We start from the raw sequence: 15038 nt of genomic DNA, 5'->3' as shown, positions 1-15038 counted from the left end.
CGGCCGCATCCTGATAATAGTGGTTGAGACTTCACCATACAGTTTTCCACATAAGAAAAAAAAACACCCATGTTGGGTAGATATTGGTAAGTAAACTTACCATAATTTCTGGTGTTTCTGGGTCAGAAGTTACAGATATGGTTTCACTTGTTCCCTGAAAACACAAAGTTACAGTGTAAGCATCACATAAGTCTTTTACAGAGGTGAAGAGAAAACCCCTAAAATTCAGGGATTGCTTGTTCCACCTCTTTAAACTGTCACGTAAGTACCTTAGCAGATGTGGACCGGTACCCTATTACTCGCATTAATTTACCACACGGCAAACACAAGCTTTTAATCTGATTTTTGCCCAACAGTATTATCAGGCTATCCTATTATAGCCTGTTTTTACCATATGGTAAATAACCCTATACTGCACGTAAAAGCAGTTTCCAAGAAAAGCCGCAGATCTGTGCGTTTCCGCAGAAGTGCTCTCGGCTTTGATGCACAGTTATTAGGTTTTTGGTATCGCTTGCTTAAGGCAGGCAGGCATAACAAAACCCCTGATAAGTGTTGGCGGTCGGGGCTAATATGATAGTCCCCGGGAATCCATTAGCCACGGTAATTTACTGGGACTAACTGGATACCATGTGCAATAACATGGCTGGGCACAGCTTTTTGTTTGTTAGTATCCCAAACCGAAATGTGAAAGTAGTTTGTGACATAATTGGCGGAATTCAAATGTTTTGTCCACCAGCAACCACTTGATGGCACCCAACGGAGCTATTAAATTCTAGCTCAATTCGGGCACGATTACTGCTGGCCTCTGCATTTCAGCTCGCACCTCCCAGGGTTGGAGAGCTAAAATGCACGAAAAGTGACCAGTTTCGGTGCCCAAACAGCACTTTTCACGATCATGCCCAGCACTTTGGTCAGGTTTATCTGCTATCCAATTAGCCGCGGTATCTTCCCCGATGCTATCCAATTATCCCTGATGCTGGCACTTAACGGGGATTTTGTTTCCCCGGCAAAACCAAAGCATGCATTTTTTTACCCGATCACGGCAGTGAAAACACATAGGATCCGTGAAAAGTTACGTACCTATGTGTTTTAGCCTGAATATAGAGAATTTTTAGGATGGAAAAAATGGGGGTAACTGAATAGCCTGAAAAAAAAAAGAAAACAAAAATGCGTAAAAACAAAATATAAAAAAAATTGTGAACACAATTTTTCGGGACTAATTGGATACTTAATTTTATGCATTATTTTACACGACAAGAAACCTGCAATGGTATTTACTTAATCTCTTGATGATAAAGAAGAAGTACTAGCAGTACACTTTAAAATACTGAGAATAAGTCCCAGATATCCTGGCAGCTATTGGAGCAATTTTACATTTTGAAATATCCCCTCCAGGAGCACAGTAAAACAATAAACAAAATCATTTAACAAAAGTTAATTTGTACAAGTACTTCTCTCCAAATTAGATTCACATGTATAGACCAGTCTACGCCCTATGGTTTAAACACGATTCTTCACATTTCAATATCACATTCAGTAAACAATTACGAGTATGGGGGGTATCCAAATAGGTGCGATTCTATTTTTGCTGATAAAAACAGCCTGACCGCATGATTTTTGATCGATTGACAATATTGCGATATCCAATTATAGGCCGTTTTTATCGGCCGAAAAAGGATCCGTGATCTCATGTGTTTTTCGCGGCTCTGACAGTTACTTATCACGGTATGTGCTTTGGGTACCGCGGCATAATCCCCAATAAGTGCCACATATCGGGGCAAACTGAACAGCCATGGCCGAATCAATTATCTGTAGTAAATTACCGCAGCTAATTGGATACCGGCCTATGTCAGTAAACCATTACTAAAATTAAAACAAGCGATAGCTGTGAAATGAACAATCACAGCAGGAACAGAAATTCCCAATACCTGGGATGTAGACGCACTTCCGCTTCTCTCAGACAGTTCTCCCTGAGATGAGGATATGGAAGGGGAAGGTGCAGAAATTGCAGTAAAATAAGAGAAGCCAGAGCTCTGCGATCTTGTTGCATTGTCCATGCTGACTTCCATCTCCTCTTCAGGACATGAGCCATGGTGACAGAGCACCAGCTCCACCAAGTCTTCCTTCTCCCTACAGCTCTCAGTAGGGATGTTTCTTAGTGTAAGGTACTGCCGCAGATCTTTTACTTTCAGCTTCATCAGCTGTGGCCGCTGAAATGCTGTTTCTTGCAGTAGATGGCAGGTACTACAGCGCCTGAAATTTTCCTGAAGTGTAGAGCACAGGGAGCAAAAGTCTTTTTTGCAGTCACAACAGAGGTGCTAGAGTAGAAAGAAGAGGCAAAAGCTACTTGTAAATAGCAGTTTTAATCCGTGTCCTGTATAATAAGATTTTACTTACCGATAAATCTATTTCTCGTAGTCCGTAGTGGATGCTGGGGACTCTGTCAGGACCATGGGGAATAGCGGCTCCGCAGGAGACAGGGCACAAAAGTAAAAGCTTTAGGATCAGGTGGTGTGCACTGGCTCCTCCCCCTATGACCCTCCTCCAAGCCTCAGTTAGGATACTGTGCCCGGACGAGCGTACACAATAAGGAAGGATTTTGAATCCCGGGTAAGACTCATACCAGCCACACCAATCACACTGTACAACCTGTGATCTGAACCCAGTTAACAGCATGATAACAGCGGAGCCTCTGAAAAGATGGCTCACAACAATAATAACCCGATTTTTGTAACAATAACTATGTACAAGTATTGCAGACAATCCGCACTTGGGATGGGCGCCCAGCATCCACTACGGACTACGAGAAATAGATTTATCGGTAAGTAAAATCTTATTTTCTCTGACGTCCTAGTGGATGCTGGGGACTCCGTCAGGACCATGGGGATTATACCAAAGCTCCCAAACGGGCGGGAGTGCGCGGATGACTCTGCAGCACCGAATGAGAGAACTCCAGGTCCTCTTTTAGCCAGGGTATCAAATTTGTAGAATTTTACAAACGTGTTCTCCCCCGACCACGTAGCTGCTCGGCAGAGTTGTAATGCCGAGACCCCTCGGGCAGCCGCCCAGTATGAGCCCACCTTCCTTGTGGAATGGGCCTTGACAGATTTAGGCTGTGGCAGGCCTGCCACAGAATGTGCAAGTTGAAATGTGCTACAAATCCAACGAGCAATCGTCTGCTTAGAAGCAAGAGCACCCAGTTTGTTGGGTGCATACAGGATAACAGCGAGTCAGTTTTCCTGACTCCAGCCGTCCTGGAAACCTATATTTTCAGGGCCCTGACAACATCTAGCAACTTGGAGTCCTCCAAGTCCCTAGTAGCCGCAGGTACCACAATAAGCTGGTTCAGGTGAAACGCTGACACCACCTTAGGAAGAAACTGGGGACGAGTCCGCAGCTCTGCCCTGTCCGAATGGACAATCAGATATGGCTTTTGTGAGACAAAGCCGCCAATTCTGACACTCGCCTGGCCGAGGCCAGGGCCAACAGCATGGTCACTTTTCATGTGAGATATTTCAAATCCACAGATTTGAGCGGTTTAAAATGTGATTTGAGGAATCCCAGAACTACGTTGAGATCCCACAGTGCCACTGGAGGCACAAAAAGGGGGTTGTATATGCAATACTCCCTTGACAAACTTCTGGACTTCAGGAACTGAAGCCAATTCTTTCTGGAAGAAAATTGACAGGGCCGAAATTTGAACCTTAATGGACCCCAATTTGAGGCCCATAGACACTCCTGTTTGCAGGAAATGCAGGAATCGACCGAGTTGAAATTTCTTCGTGGGGCCTTCCTGGCCTCACACCACGCAACATATTTTCGCCACATGTGGTGATAATGTTTTGCGGTCACCTCCTTCCTGGCTTTGACCAGGGTAGGAATGACCTCTTCCGGAATGCCTTTTTCCCTTAGGAACTGGCGTTCCACCGCCATGCCGTCAAACGCAGCCGCGGTAAGTCTTGGAACAGACCTGGTACTTGCTGAAGCAAGTCCCTTCTTGGCGGCAGAGGCCATGAGTCCTCTGTGAGCATTTCTTGAAGTTCCGGGTGCCACGTCCTTCTTGGCCAATCCGGAGCCACGAGTATAGTTCTTACTCCTCTACGTCTTATAATTCTCAGTACCTTGGTTATGAGAAGCAGAGGAGGGAACACATACACCGACTGGTACACCCACGGTGTTACCAGAACGTCCACAGATATTGCTTGAGGGTCTCTTGACCTGGCGCAATACCTGTCCAGTTTTTATTTTGTTCAGGCGGGACGCCATCATGTCCACCTTTGGTCTTTCCCAACGGTTCACAATCATGTGGAATACTTCCCGATGAAGTCCCCACTCTCCCGGGTGGAGGTCGTGCCTGCTGTGGAAGTCTACTTCCCAGTTGTCCACTCCCGGAATGAACACTGCTGACAGTGCTATCACATGATTTTTCGCCCAGCGAAGAATCCTTGCAGTTTCTGCCATTGCCCTCCTGCTTCTTGTGCCGCCCTGTCTGTTTACGTGGGCGACTGCCGTGATGTTGTCCCACTGGATCAATACCCCTTTCCTTGTTGTAGGAGGGGTACTTTGATTATCACCTGCTGGGAATACAGCTTGTGAATTGTTTCCACTACTGCCTCCCTGTCGGAGGGAGACGTTGGTAAAGCAGACTTCAAGAACCTGCGAGGGGGAGACGTCTCGAATTTCCAATCTGTACCCCTGGGATACTACTTGTAGGATCCAGGGGTCCACTTGCGAGTGAGCCCACTGCGTGCTGAAACTCTTGAGACGACCCCCCCCACCGCACCTGAGTCCGCTTGTACGGCCCCAGCGTCATGCTGAGGACTTGGCAGAAGCGGTGGAGGGCTTCTGTTTCTGGGAATGGGCTGCCTGCTGCAGTCTTCTTCCCTTTCCTCTATCCCATGGCAGATATGACTGGCCTTTTGCCCGCTTGCCCTTATGGGGACGAAAGGACTGAGGCTGAAAAGACGTTGTCTTTTTCTCCTTTATACGGCAATACTTCCATGTGCCGTTTGGAATCTGCATCACCTGACCACTGTCGTGTCCATAAACAACTTCTGGCAGATATGGACATCGCACTTACTCTTGATGCCAGAGTGCAAATATCCCTCTGTGCATCTCGCATATATAGAAATGCATCCTTTAAATGCTCTATAGTCAATAAAATACTGTCCCTGTCAAGGGTATCAATATTTTCAGTCAGGGACTCCGACCAAGCCACCCCAGCGCTGCACATCCAGGCTGAGGCGATCGCTGGTCGCAGTATAACACCAGTATGTGTGTATATACTTTTTAGGATATTTTCCAGCCTCCTATCAGCTGGCTCCTTGAGGGCGGCCCTATCTGGAGACGGTACCGCCACTTGTTTTGATAAGCGTGTGAGCGCCTTATCCACCCTAAGGGGTGTTTCCCAACGCGCCCTAACTTCTGGCGGGAAAGGGTATACCGCCAATAATTTTCTATCGGGGGAAACCCACGCATCATCACACACTTCATTTAATTTATCTGATTCAGGAAAAACTACAGGTAGTTTTTTCACACTCCACATAATACCCTTTTTTGTGGTACTTGTAGTATCAGAAATATGTAACACCTCCTTCATTGCCCTTAACAAGTAACGTGTGGCCCTAAAGGAAAATACGTTTGTTTCTTCACCGTCGACACTGGAGTCAGTGTCCGTGTCGACCGACTGAGGTAAAAGGACGTTTTAACGCCCCTGACGGTGTTTGAGACGCCTGGACAGGTACTAATTGGTTTGCCGGCCGTCTCATGTCGTCAACCGACCTTGCAGCGTGTTGACATTATCACGTAATTCCTTAAATAAGCCATCCATTCCGGTGTCGACTCCCTAGAGAGTGACATCACCATTACAGGCAATTGCTCCGCCTCCTCACCAACATCGTCCTCATACATGTCGACACACACGTACCGACACACAGCACACACACAGGGAATGCTCTGATAGAGGACAGGACCCCACTAGCCCTTTGGGGAGACAGAGGGAGAGTTTGCCAGCACACACCAAAAACGCTATAATTATACAGGGACAACCTTTATATAAGTGTTTTTCCCTTATAGCATTTTAATATATATAGTCATATCGCCAAATAAGTGCCCCCCCCTCTCTGTTTTAACCCTGTTTCTGTAGTGCAGTGCAGGGGAGAGCCTGGGAGCCTTCCCACCAGCATTTCTGTGAGGGAAAATGGCGCTGTGTGCTGAGGAGAATAGGCCCCGCCCCCTTTTCGGCGGGCTTCTCCCGTTTTTCTGAGACCTGGCAGGGGTTAAATACATCCATATAGCCCCCAGGGGCTATATGTGATGTATTTTTAGCCAGAATAAGGTACTATCATTGCTGCCCAGGGCGCCCCCCCCAGCGCCCTGCACCCTCAGTGACCGCTGCTATGAAGTGTGCTGACAACAATGGCGCACAGCTGCAGTGCTGTGCGCTACCTTATGAAGACTGAAAAGTCTTCTGCCGCCGGTTTCTGGACCTCTTCACTTTTCGGCATCTGCAAGGGGGTCGGCGGCGCGGCTCCGGGACAAACCCCAGGGTGAGACCTGTGTTCCGACTCCCTCTGGAGCTAATGGTGTCCAGTAGCCTAAGAAGCCAATCCATCCTGCACGCAGGTGAGTTCACTTCTCTCCCCTAAGTCCCTCGATGCAGTGAGCCTGTTGCCAGCAGGACTCACTGAAAATAAAAAACCTAACAAAACTTTTACTCTAAGCAGCTCTTTAGGAGAGCCACCTAGATTGCACCCTTCTCGGCCGGGCACAAAAATCTAACTGAGGCTTGGAGGAGGGTCATAGGGGGAGGAGCCAGTGCACACCACCTGATCCTAAAGCTTTTACTTTTGTGCCCTGTCTCCTGCGGAGCCGCTATTCCCCATGGTCCTGACGGAGTCCCCAGCATCCACTAGGACATCAGAGAAATGACATTACATTATTACCACAATACCAAAACCCATGCCAGATACCCAAAGCTTACAGCTATATATGTGAATTGTGGGTAAAACTACTAAATCTCCTTCAATCATGACAGGCCCAAACTATTGAGAAAATATGCAGTGGTAACCCTTCTAGCGTCAGATGTATGCATACGTTTTACAGTACAGTACTGCTTAGTCCTTCTGGGGAGGTAAAATAAATCATCCCAAACTAGCTGTCATTTAGGAGGAGATTTATCTAAGGAGCAAAAGTGATCTGTTGCCAATAACAACTAATTAGCTTTTAGCTATCAGTGTATTAAGGCCCTCATTCCGAGATGATCGTAGCGGTGCTAAATTTAGCACAGCCACGATCATTCACACTGACATGTGGGGGGACGCCCAGCACAGGGCTATTCCCCCCCTGCATGTCAGTGCCGCCCCCCCCCCCCCTCTCTGCAGAAGTGCAAAGGCATCGCACAGCGGCGACGCCTTTGCACTTCAAGAGTAGCTCCCAACCAGCGCAGTTTTAGCGTGCTGGCCGGGAGCTACTCGTCACTCCCCGGGCCGCAGCGGCTGCATATGACGTCACGCAGCCGCTGCGGGCCACTCCCTGCACGGTCCGGCCACGCCTGCGTTGGCCGGACCGCGCCCACGAAACTGTATCCAAACGCCGCCGTTCCGCCCCCTCCCGCCTCTGCCTGTCAATCAGGCGGAGACGATTGCAGCCCAACTATGGCCTTCGGCCGTATGGCATGCGCCGGTGCACTATGGCGTCGGCAAATGCACAGTGGGTACCCGTTCGCTCGGCTGCGATAAAAAGCAGCGAGCGAACGGGTCAGAATGACCCTCTAAATGTGCTAGATAAACAATAGCAAGAAACATATTGGTTGCTAAGGGCAACCCCACTGTTACTATTTAGAAAATTTGCTAAATCTCCCTGTCACAACCAAATGCAATCCACATCTGCGATACCACTGTCCATGTAACGAATAAATGGTAACCTTGCTGACAAGCTTTGGATATCCATAATAAAAACAAAGCATCTGAGATTGCAGGCTCGGTGGCGAGCGCAGGCTCTATTCCCACTCCATGGGTGTCGTGGACACCCACGAGTGGGAATAGTCCCCGTTAGTTGGCATGCCGACTGTCGGGAGGGATGTCCGGATCAGTATTGTAGCACCTACAGTTTTTTTCTAATCTTGACTGTGTATCTGTGTGCATGATTAAATCTGCATGCAAAGTATGACAGAAATTGTTTTAAGAAAATTAGAAAAAAACCTGTGGATGCTAATTTTTACACAGCTATAATGGTACTTTTTACACAGATATACAATACAAGTGTGGCTATTTAAATTACGAGAGTGTTATCTTTTTGAGACTGAGTTTACTTTACTTCTTCCTGGGCCTCCCTTTTGCTTTAATAGGCAGACTCCACCAGCACTAATTCCACCCCTTGTGAGACTCGTGATTTCACGGACTGGGTGCTCTGCTTGGTAAATGACAAACACAACACGGCTGGTACACTACTGTATATAAATGAATGGCTCATGCTGTCATTTACTAAGCAGTACACCCAATCCGTGAAATCACGAGTCTCACACGAGTGGGATTGGGGGTGGGGGGAGTCTGCCTATTAAAGCAATGGGGAGACACGGGAAGTACAGTAAATTCAGTTTCTTAAAGATAAGACTCTCGTAATTTGAAAAGTCACACTTGCATTGTATATTTGTGTAAAAAGAAGATTTTGGTACTTACCGATAAATCTATTTCTCTGAATCCACTCGGGGACACTGGAATCCTAAACAGCTGGGGTGTGCAGAATGGAGACCGGAGGTGGCACAGTATATGTAAAACAATTGCAATGCACGGCTGGCTCCTCCCCCTTCACGTCCCTCTCCCTCCAGTTTGGAAAATTGTACGGAGAGGAGAGGGAACATGAAAGAAACATTCAGGAAAGAACCATACACGCCATGGCGTAAAATGTTAATTCTTGAACATGAACAAAAACGTAATCTTCACAAGTAGAAAACCAGATTTAATCAAATTAACAAGAACACACAGGCAGGCAGTACCGGGGTGGGCGTCCAGTGTCCCCGAGTGTATTCAGAGAAATAGATTTATCGGTAAGTACCAAAATCTTCTTTTCTCCATCATCCACTAGGGGACACTGGAATCCTAAACAGCTGGGGATGTCCCAAAGATACTCCCACGGGCGGGAGTGCCGTCAAAAGCCTGGAGAACCAATTGGCCAAAAGTAGAATCTTTAGCCGCAAAAGTGTCAAACTTGTAAAAACGAGTTAACGTGTGAGCAGAAGACCACTTTGCAGCTCTACAAAGTTGACCCGTAGAGGCTCCCCTGGCAGCAACCCAAGAAGCTCCTAACGACCTGATGGTATGAGCACCCACCCGAAATGCCACTAGCGACATAAGCCTGTTTAATTGGGAGTTTCATCCATCTTGACAAAGTTTGCTTTGTCGCCTGCCAACCTCTTTTTGGCCCATTATACAATACAAACAACACATCTGTCTGTCTAAGGGACCTAGTTGCCCGTACATACACTCTTAGTGCCCTGACTACATCCAGCGAACTGTCGCCCTCCAACATCTGAAGACGGAACCACAATAGGTTGGTTGATGTGAAAACTCGAAACCACTATGGGTAGGAACTCTGCCTTAGTACGAAGTTCTGCTCTATCATCGTGGAAGACCGAAAAGGGGCTCTTGCAAGATAGGGCTCCTAGTTCTGAAACCCTCCTTGCTGAAGCCAATGCAAGCAACAAAACAGTCTTCCAGGACCATATTTAAGGTCAGCTCTTTCCAAAGGTTCAAAAGGGTCGGATCTTAAAAATTCTAAAAACCAGGTTCAAATCCCACGGAGCCGTGGGAGGACAAAAGGGTGGTTGAAGCATCAACACTCCCTGCAAAAATGTCTGTACCTCCTGTAAGGAAGCCAGACGTTGCTGAAAGAAAATAGAAAGGGCCGAGACCTGTACCTTTAATGATCCCAACCTCAAGTCGCCTTCCAAACCAGCTTGAAGAAAACGCAACAATCTGTTAAGACGGAACTGTCTGGGGTTCCAACCCTTAGGATGGCACCAATCCATGTAGGGATAGCTGAACTGGAAATACCCTTTTCCCTTAGAATTTTGGCCTCAAGAGCTATGCCATTAAACAACGACGGTTCAGATCTGGATGCAAGAATGGACCCTGTGACACAGATCTTCCCTCTGCGGTAACCGCCATGGCTCCTCCGCTAGGAGACCCCTCAGATCAGAGTACCAACTTCTGCAAGGCCAGTCCGGAGCTATTAGGATTACCCACGTTCTTTCCCATTTTACCTTCTTTAATACTCGTGGTAGGAGAGGAAATGGTGGGAATATGTATACCAGATCGGAAGGCCAGTGAATCGACAGCGCATCCACTGCTTCTGCCGCTGGGTTCCGTGTCCTGGTCACATATCTCGGAAGTTGACAATTGTATCGAGATGCCATTAGATCCACCTGTGGTAACCAACACCTTCTTACTACCGCATTGAAGACTTGGGGGTGTACACTCCACTCTTCTGGGTGCATGTCTTGGCGGCTGAGATAATCCGCCTCCCAGTTGTCTACTCCAGGAATGAAGACTGCAGACAGAATAATGTTGCGATTTTCTGCCCAGGACAGAATTCTTGTTGTTTCCTTTAGGGCCATCCGACTTTTTGTTCCTTCCCTGGCAGTTTATATAAGCCGCCGCTGTGACATTGTCATATTGAATTCTCACGTGTTGATTTCTTACTAGATTGTCCGCTTGAAGAAGCGCATTGTAGATAGTTTGAATTTCCAGCACATTTATAGGGAGACTGCTCTCGTACTGGGACCATCTCCCCTGAACTGGTCCAGTACTGCACCCTAACCTCTGTGGCTTGCATCAGTCGTCAAAATTATCCAATCCCAGATTCCAAACCTTTTCCCCATTGCCAGCTTCCTGTGGACCGACCACCAAATCAATGAAATTCTGGTTTGAGACGACAGGCAGATCTTCTTGTGAAGAAAAAAAATGCATGCCTGCCCCCTCTAAGATCAAGTCCATCTGGAATATTCTTGAGTGAAGTCTGCCGAACTGAATTGCTTCGAAAGATGCTACTATCTTCCCCAGAAGCCGTATGCAAAGGTGAAAAGACAGCCTCTGATTCTGCAATACCTGTCGAACCATGTGCCTGATGTCTTGAATCTTGTCCTCTGGTAGAAAGACCTTGAGTTGAGTCGTGTCCAGAACCAGACACAAGAATTGAAGTCTTTGGGATGGAAGCAAGTTGGATTTCTTGAAGTTTACCATCCAGTCATGTCGAGGACTTGATGAGTCAATCTTGCATGCTTAATCAAGATCTCCGGAGATGGGGCGTTGATCAAAAGATCGTCCAGGTACGGTTTTATTTTTACCCCCATAGATCTTAATGTTGCCACCATGACCGCCATGATCTTTGTGAAAATCCTTGGAGCCGAAGAGAGACCGAATGGAAGCGCTCTGAATTGATAGTGGTCCTTCTCCACTGCAAACCTCAGATACGCTTGATGCAGTGTCCAACTTGGAACATGCAGGTACGCGTCCTTTATGGCCACAGACACCATGAATTCTTCTTGTTCCAACCCCGCTGTGACAGACTATCGATTCTATCTTGAAACGTTAAAGTGTTAGAAATTGGTTTAACACCTTCAGGTTTAGAAAGGGTCTGACCGAACCTTCTTGTTTGGGTACAAAAAAAAAAAAAAAAAAAAAAAAAAAGATTTCAATAAAAACCCATTCCTCTTGTGGTACCGGCACTGGGACTATGACCTCTGATAGGATCAACTTTTGGATAGCTGATTTCAATGCCCTTGCCTTTTGAGGGCACTGAGGTAGACCCGTAGTGAAGTATTGACCGTGAGGATGTATGAAAAACTCTATATTGTAACCCTGGGATATAATATTGTTGACCCAGATCTCTGGAGTGGTTTTGGCCCAGGCTTTCCGAAACCCTGTCAACTAGGCACCCACCTTGGGAGACCCAAGATGAGCTAGCAGACCGTCATGCCACTGGTTTCTCTGTGGGCTTAGCGTACTGTTTGCTGACTAGGGACATCCTCGTCCTCTATTTCCACAAGATTGCCCTCCATAGCCTCTACCACTGGCACGAAAGGATTGGTTTCTGAATGAAGTGTGGTTCTAGGTATGAAGAAGGCAAGAATGTTGATTTTCCAGCTGTGGCCTGAGAGATCAATTTGTCTAATTCTGGACCAAACAAAGTATCCCCGAAGAAGGGAATGGCCTCTACTGCCTTCTTAGAGTCTGAATCCACTTGCCAATCCCTGAGACATAAAATTCGCCTTGCCGACACTGCTGAAGCTAAAATACGAGCTGCTATTCCAGTAGCATCTTTTGTGGCTTGGCAAAGATAAGAAGCCGATTCGCGGATATGTTCTGCTAAGCGAGAAATCTCTTCCTGGTTACCCTCTTCTGTCATTGCACTGACTATCTGACCAAGCCACCACAGCTTTACTGACCCAGGCACTTACCAGCGTTGGTCTGTGTGATGCTCCAGTCGCCACAGAGAAGGATTTAAGTGCTGTGTCTAGCTTGCGGGCTGAAGCATCCTTTAATGTAGTAACGTTGGGTAAAGGTAAGATCGTCTTTTTTGATAATCTAGCTAAGAATGCATCCACATTAGGAGGGATCTCTCATTTTGTCATAACCCCTTGACCCATCTATTCTTGCAGAATCTTAGGTATGGGGAATACTGCAGTCTGTGGCTTTTGAGACTCAAATAGATCAAAATCTTCAGGTTCCTTGACCTCTTCCTCTTTAAAGTTAAGGACTTGTTTCACTTCTTCAATAAGAGATTCTAAACCCGTTACCTCTGAATCTTCCTCTGTAGGGGAAATCTATATTACTTCCTCGCCCAACTCCCAGTCATCGTCATCTACCAAAGGACCCTCTTCTTCCTCCAACGACTCCTGCAGAATCTGAAGGGGTCTTTTAACTGACCGGCAGACAGGTTTTTCCAACCTGTGTGGAAAGGGTAAGTCTAATCATAGATTCCTCCATGGTCTTAGAGAAACCCGCAGCCCATTCTAAATGTTTCTTGCGAGACTCCACCATTTCTCTGGATAAATCAGCTAAGGCATTTTCCCATGAACTAGATGAACCACTACTCCCACAGCCTGTGCGTCTAGTCCTAAACATCTGTCGCACACCCCGGAGCTGCCAACACTTGTGCTCTTTTTATTTTACTTTTTGTAACATTTTGAACAAACATAACAATTTTTTGTGGTCTTGGATGGTGGTTTAGAAGTCATGTTTTAAGTACACGTTCACCCACACACACCACAATCAGCAGTCCTGTCGCTCTGTTGACTTAGAAAGAGACAGACTGTAGGGAGAAAGGAACAATGAAACAACTGGGGAGTGTACAGCTGGTTATGTCAAGGAACAGTTAAAATCAGTATCTATAGATATAAAAATAGAACAAAACTTTTGCATCAGCCCTTGGTTTACAAACCCCACACCACCACTGTTATTGCAGGAGGATTCAGGCTTGTCTGCCTCCCTTGTGGCTCCTTTTCCAATGCTTCCCTTCACAGGACCTGTCGGCAGTGTCCTTTGACAGATCATATAATATACAAATAGAAATGAGAATCAGTGAGCCTACTGTTTCCTCCCCCCTTCAAGTCCCACCCGCTGCTGAGCGCGCCTAAAACAGAAACTAGAATGGCCGCAGCCTCAGATTTTTTAGTCACATGTGTGTAAGGATAGCCTGAGGGAAGCGCCTCCTACCATAGTATAATGGCTCCTTCCGGCTACCATCCGCATACCGCTGCACCGCTACAAGCTTCTACTACCTTCACTGTTCAGCGCGCCTCCCTACCGTGGCATACGTTGTGCTCTGTCCCCCCCACCCCACCCCCGATTACCTCAGAGCAGGACCCGCACTGCCGCCAGCTTGATCTACGCATCTCCGGAGGTTACCACCTGACTGGGGACGCAGTACTAACCCTGGGTAATGAGCCCTGTCTCAGCGGCTGAGATCAGTCGTTAACAATGCGCGCTGGCTGTGGATGCCCATGCTGCAGGGGAGCTCTTACTGACTGTGGATTCTCACACCGTGATCAGCGGATCCTTTCCAACAGGATCTTGGTCACCAGTACTCAGAAGAGTAACTTGTAAAACCGTTGTCCCTCCCTTAGATGGGTGGGAGTAGGTTACTGCAATTAAAATAATAGAAGAAAAGGGAGCCTGAGCTCCCTGATGTGCTTCTTCCTCCTTAGCACAATTTTTCAAACTGGAGGGAGAGGGGTGTGAAGGGGGAGGAGCCAGCTGTGCATTGCAATTGTTTTACATATATTGTGCCACCTCCCGTCTCCATTCTTCACACCCCAGCTATTTAGGATTCCAGTGTATCCTAGTGGATGACAGAGAAAAGTAGCACATAGTTTTTTTCTAATTTTGACTGTATATCTGTGTGCATGTCTGAGTCTGTATACAAAGTACGACAGATTTTGGGAAAATTAGAAGAAAAAAAAACTGGATGCGAATTTTTACACAGATCTACAACACAAGTGTGTCATTTGCGAGAATCGAACCCTAGCTCACGGACATGGTAACCATCGGCAATAACCCTATGCCAAGAGAGCTATGTAGACAGGTGATAGACACCTGCGGTGACATAGTGATGTTGCTCATTGTATTTTTTTTTTATATTGCTGTGTCCCCCAATTCTTTCGCTGATTGTAATGATTTATTTCTTTTAGAGAGCGGTGTAGGACTCAATGTGCTTTTCTTTGTGTGAGCTGGAAACGCTGAGCAAATATTTTTTGTGTGTTCAAATTTCGACTTAATGTAGGGATCATTTTGTACAGCGCACCAGGGGAACTTTCAGTTGTAAGGCATGCTATCGCTGGGTGCCTGCTGTTCCGGAGATTTCGTACTCTGCTCTGCAGTATTAATGTATTAAAACAGAACTACTATATTTAATGTGCACTGGCCCGCTTGTCAGGGCTTGCTACATTGTTCAGTATTCTGTAGTGCCATATCCATCTGCTGTTATTCAGCACTGTACTGTACTTTTCAATAGTGGAACAATCGCCACCCAGTGGTGAA

At 46.8% G+C, this 15038-nt stretch overlaps 1 protein-coding gene across 2 annotated transcripts in view; it reads right to left on the bottom strand.

The window, feature by feature from the left end:
- Positions 1-15038, bottom strand: part of RNF34 (ring finger protein 34) — a 71648-nt gene that overhangs the window by 4044 nt on the left and 52566 nt on the right. For both annotated transcript variants that reach the window (XM_063964428.1, XM_063964427.1), the window contains exons 3-4: positions 1929-2318; positions 101-154 (exon numbers count right to left, since the gene is read on the bottom strand). In XM_063964428.1, the coding sequence (XP_063820498.1) occupies positions 101-154; positions 1929-2318 (444 nt within the window). The remainder of the gene's footprint in view (positions 1-100; positions 155-1928; positions 2319-15038) is intronic.

The sequence above is a fragment of the Pseudophryne corroboree genome, chromosome 1 (genome assembly GCF_028390025.1).
Source record: "Pseudophryne corroboree isolate aPseCor3 chromosome 1, aPseCor3.hap2, whole genome shotgun sequence".
In the NCBI taxonomy this organism is placed as follows: domain Eukaryota; kingdom Metazoa; phylum Chordata; class Amphibia; order Anura; family Myobatrachidae; genus Pseudophryne; species Pseudophryne corroboree.
The sequence above is the reverse complement of the archived record's forward strand: the minus strand, read 5'-3'. Positions and strand labels throughout refer to the sequence as shown.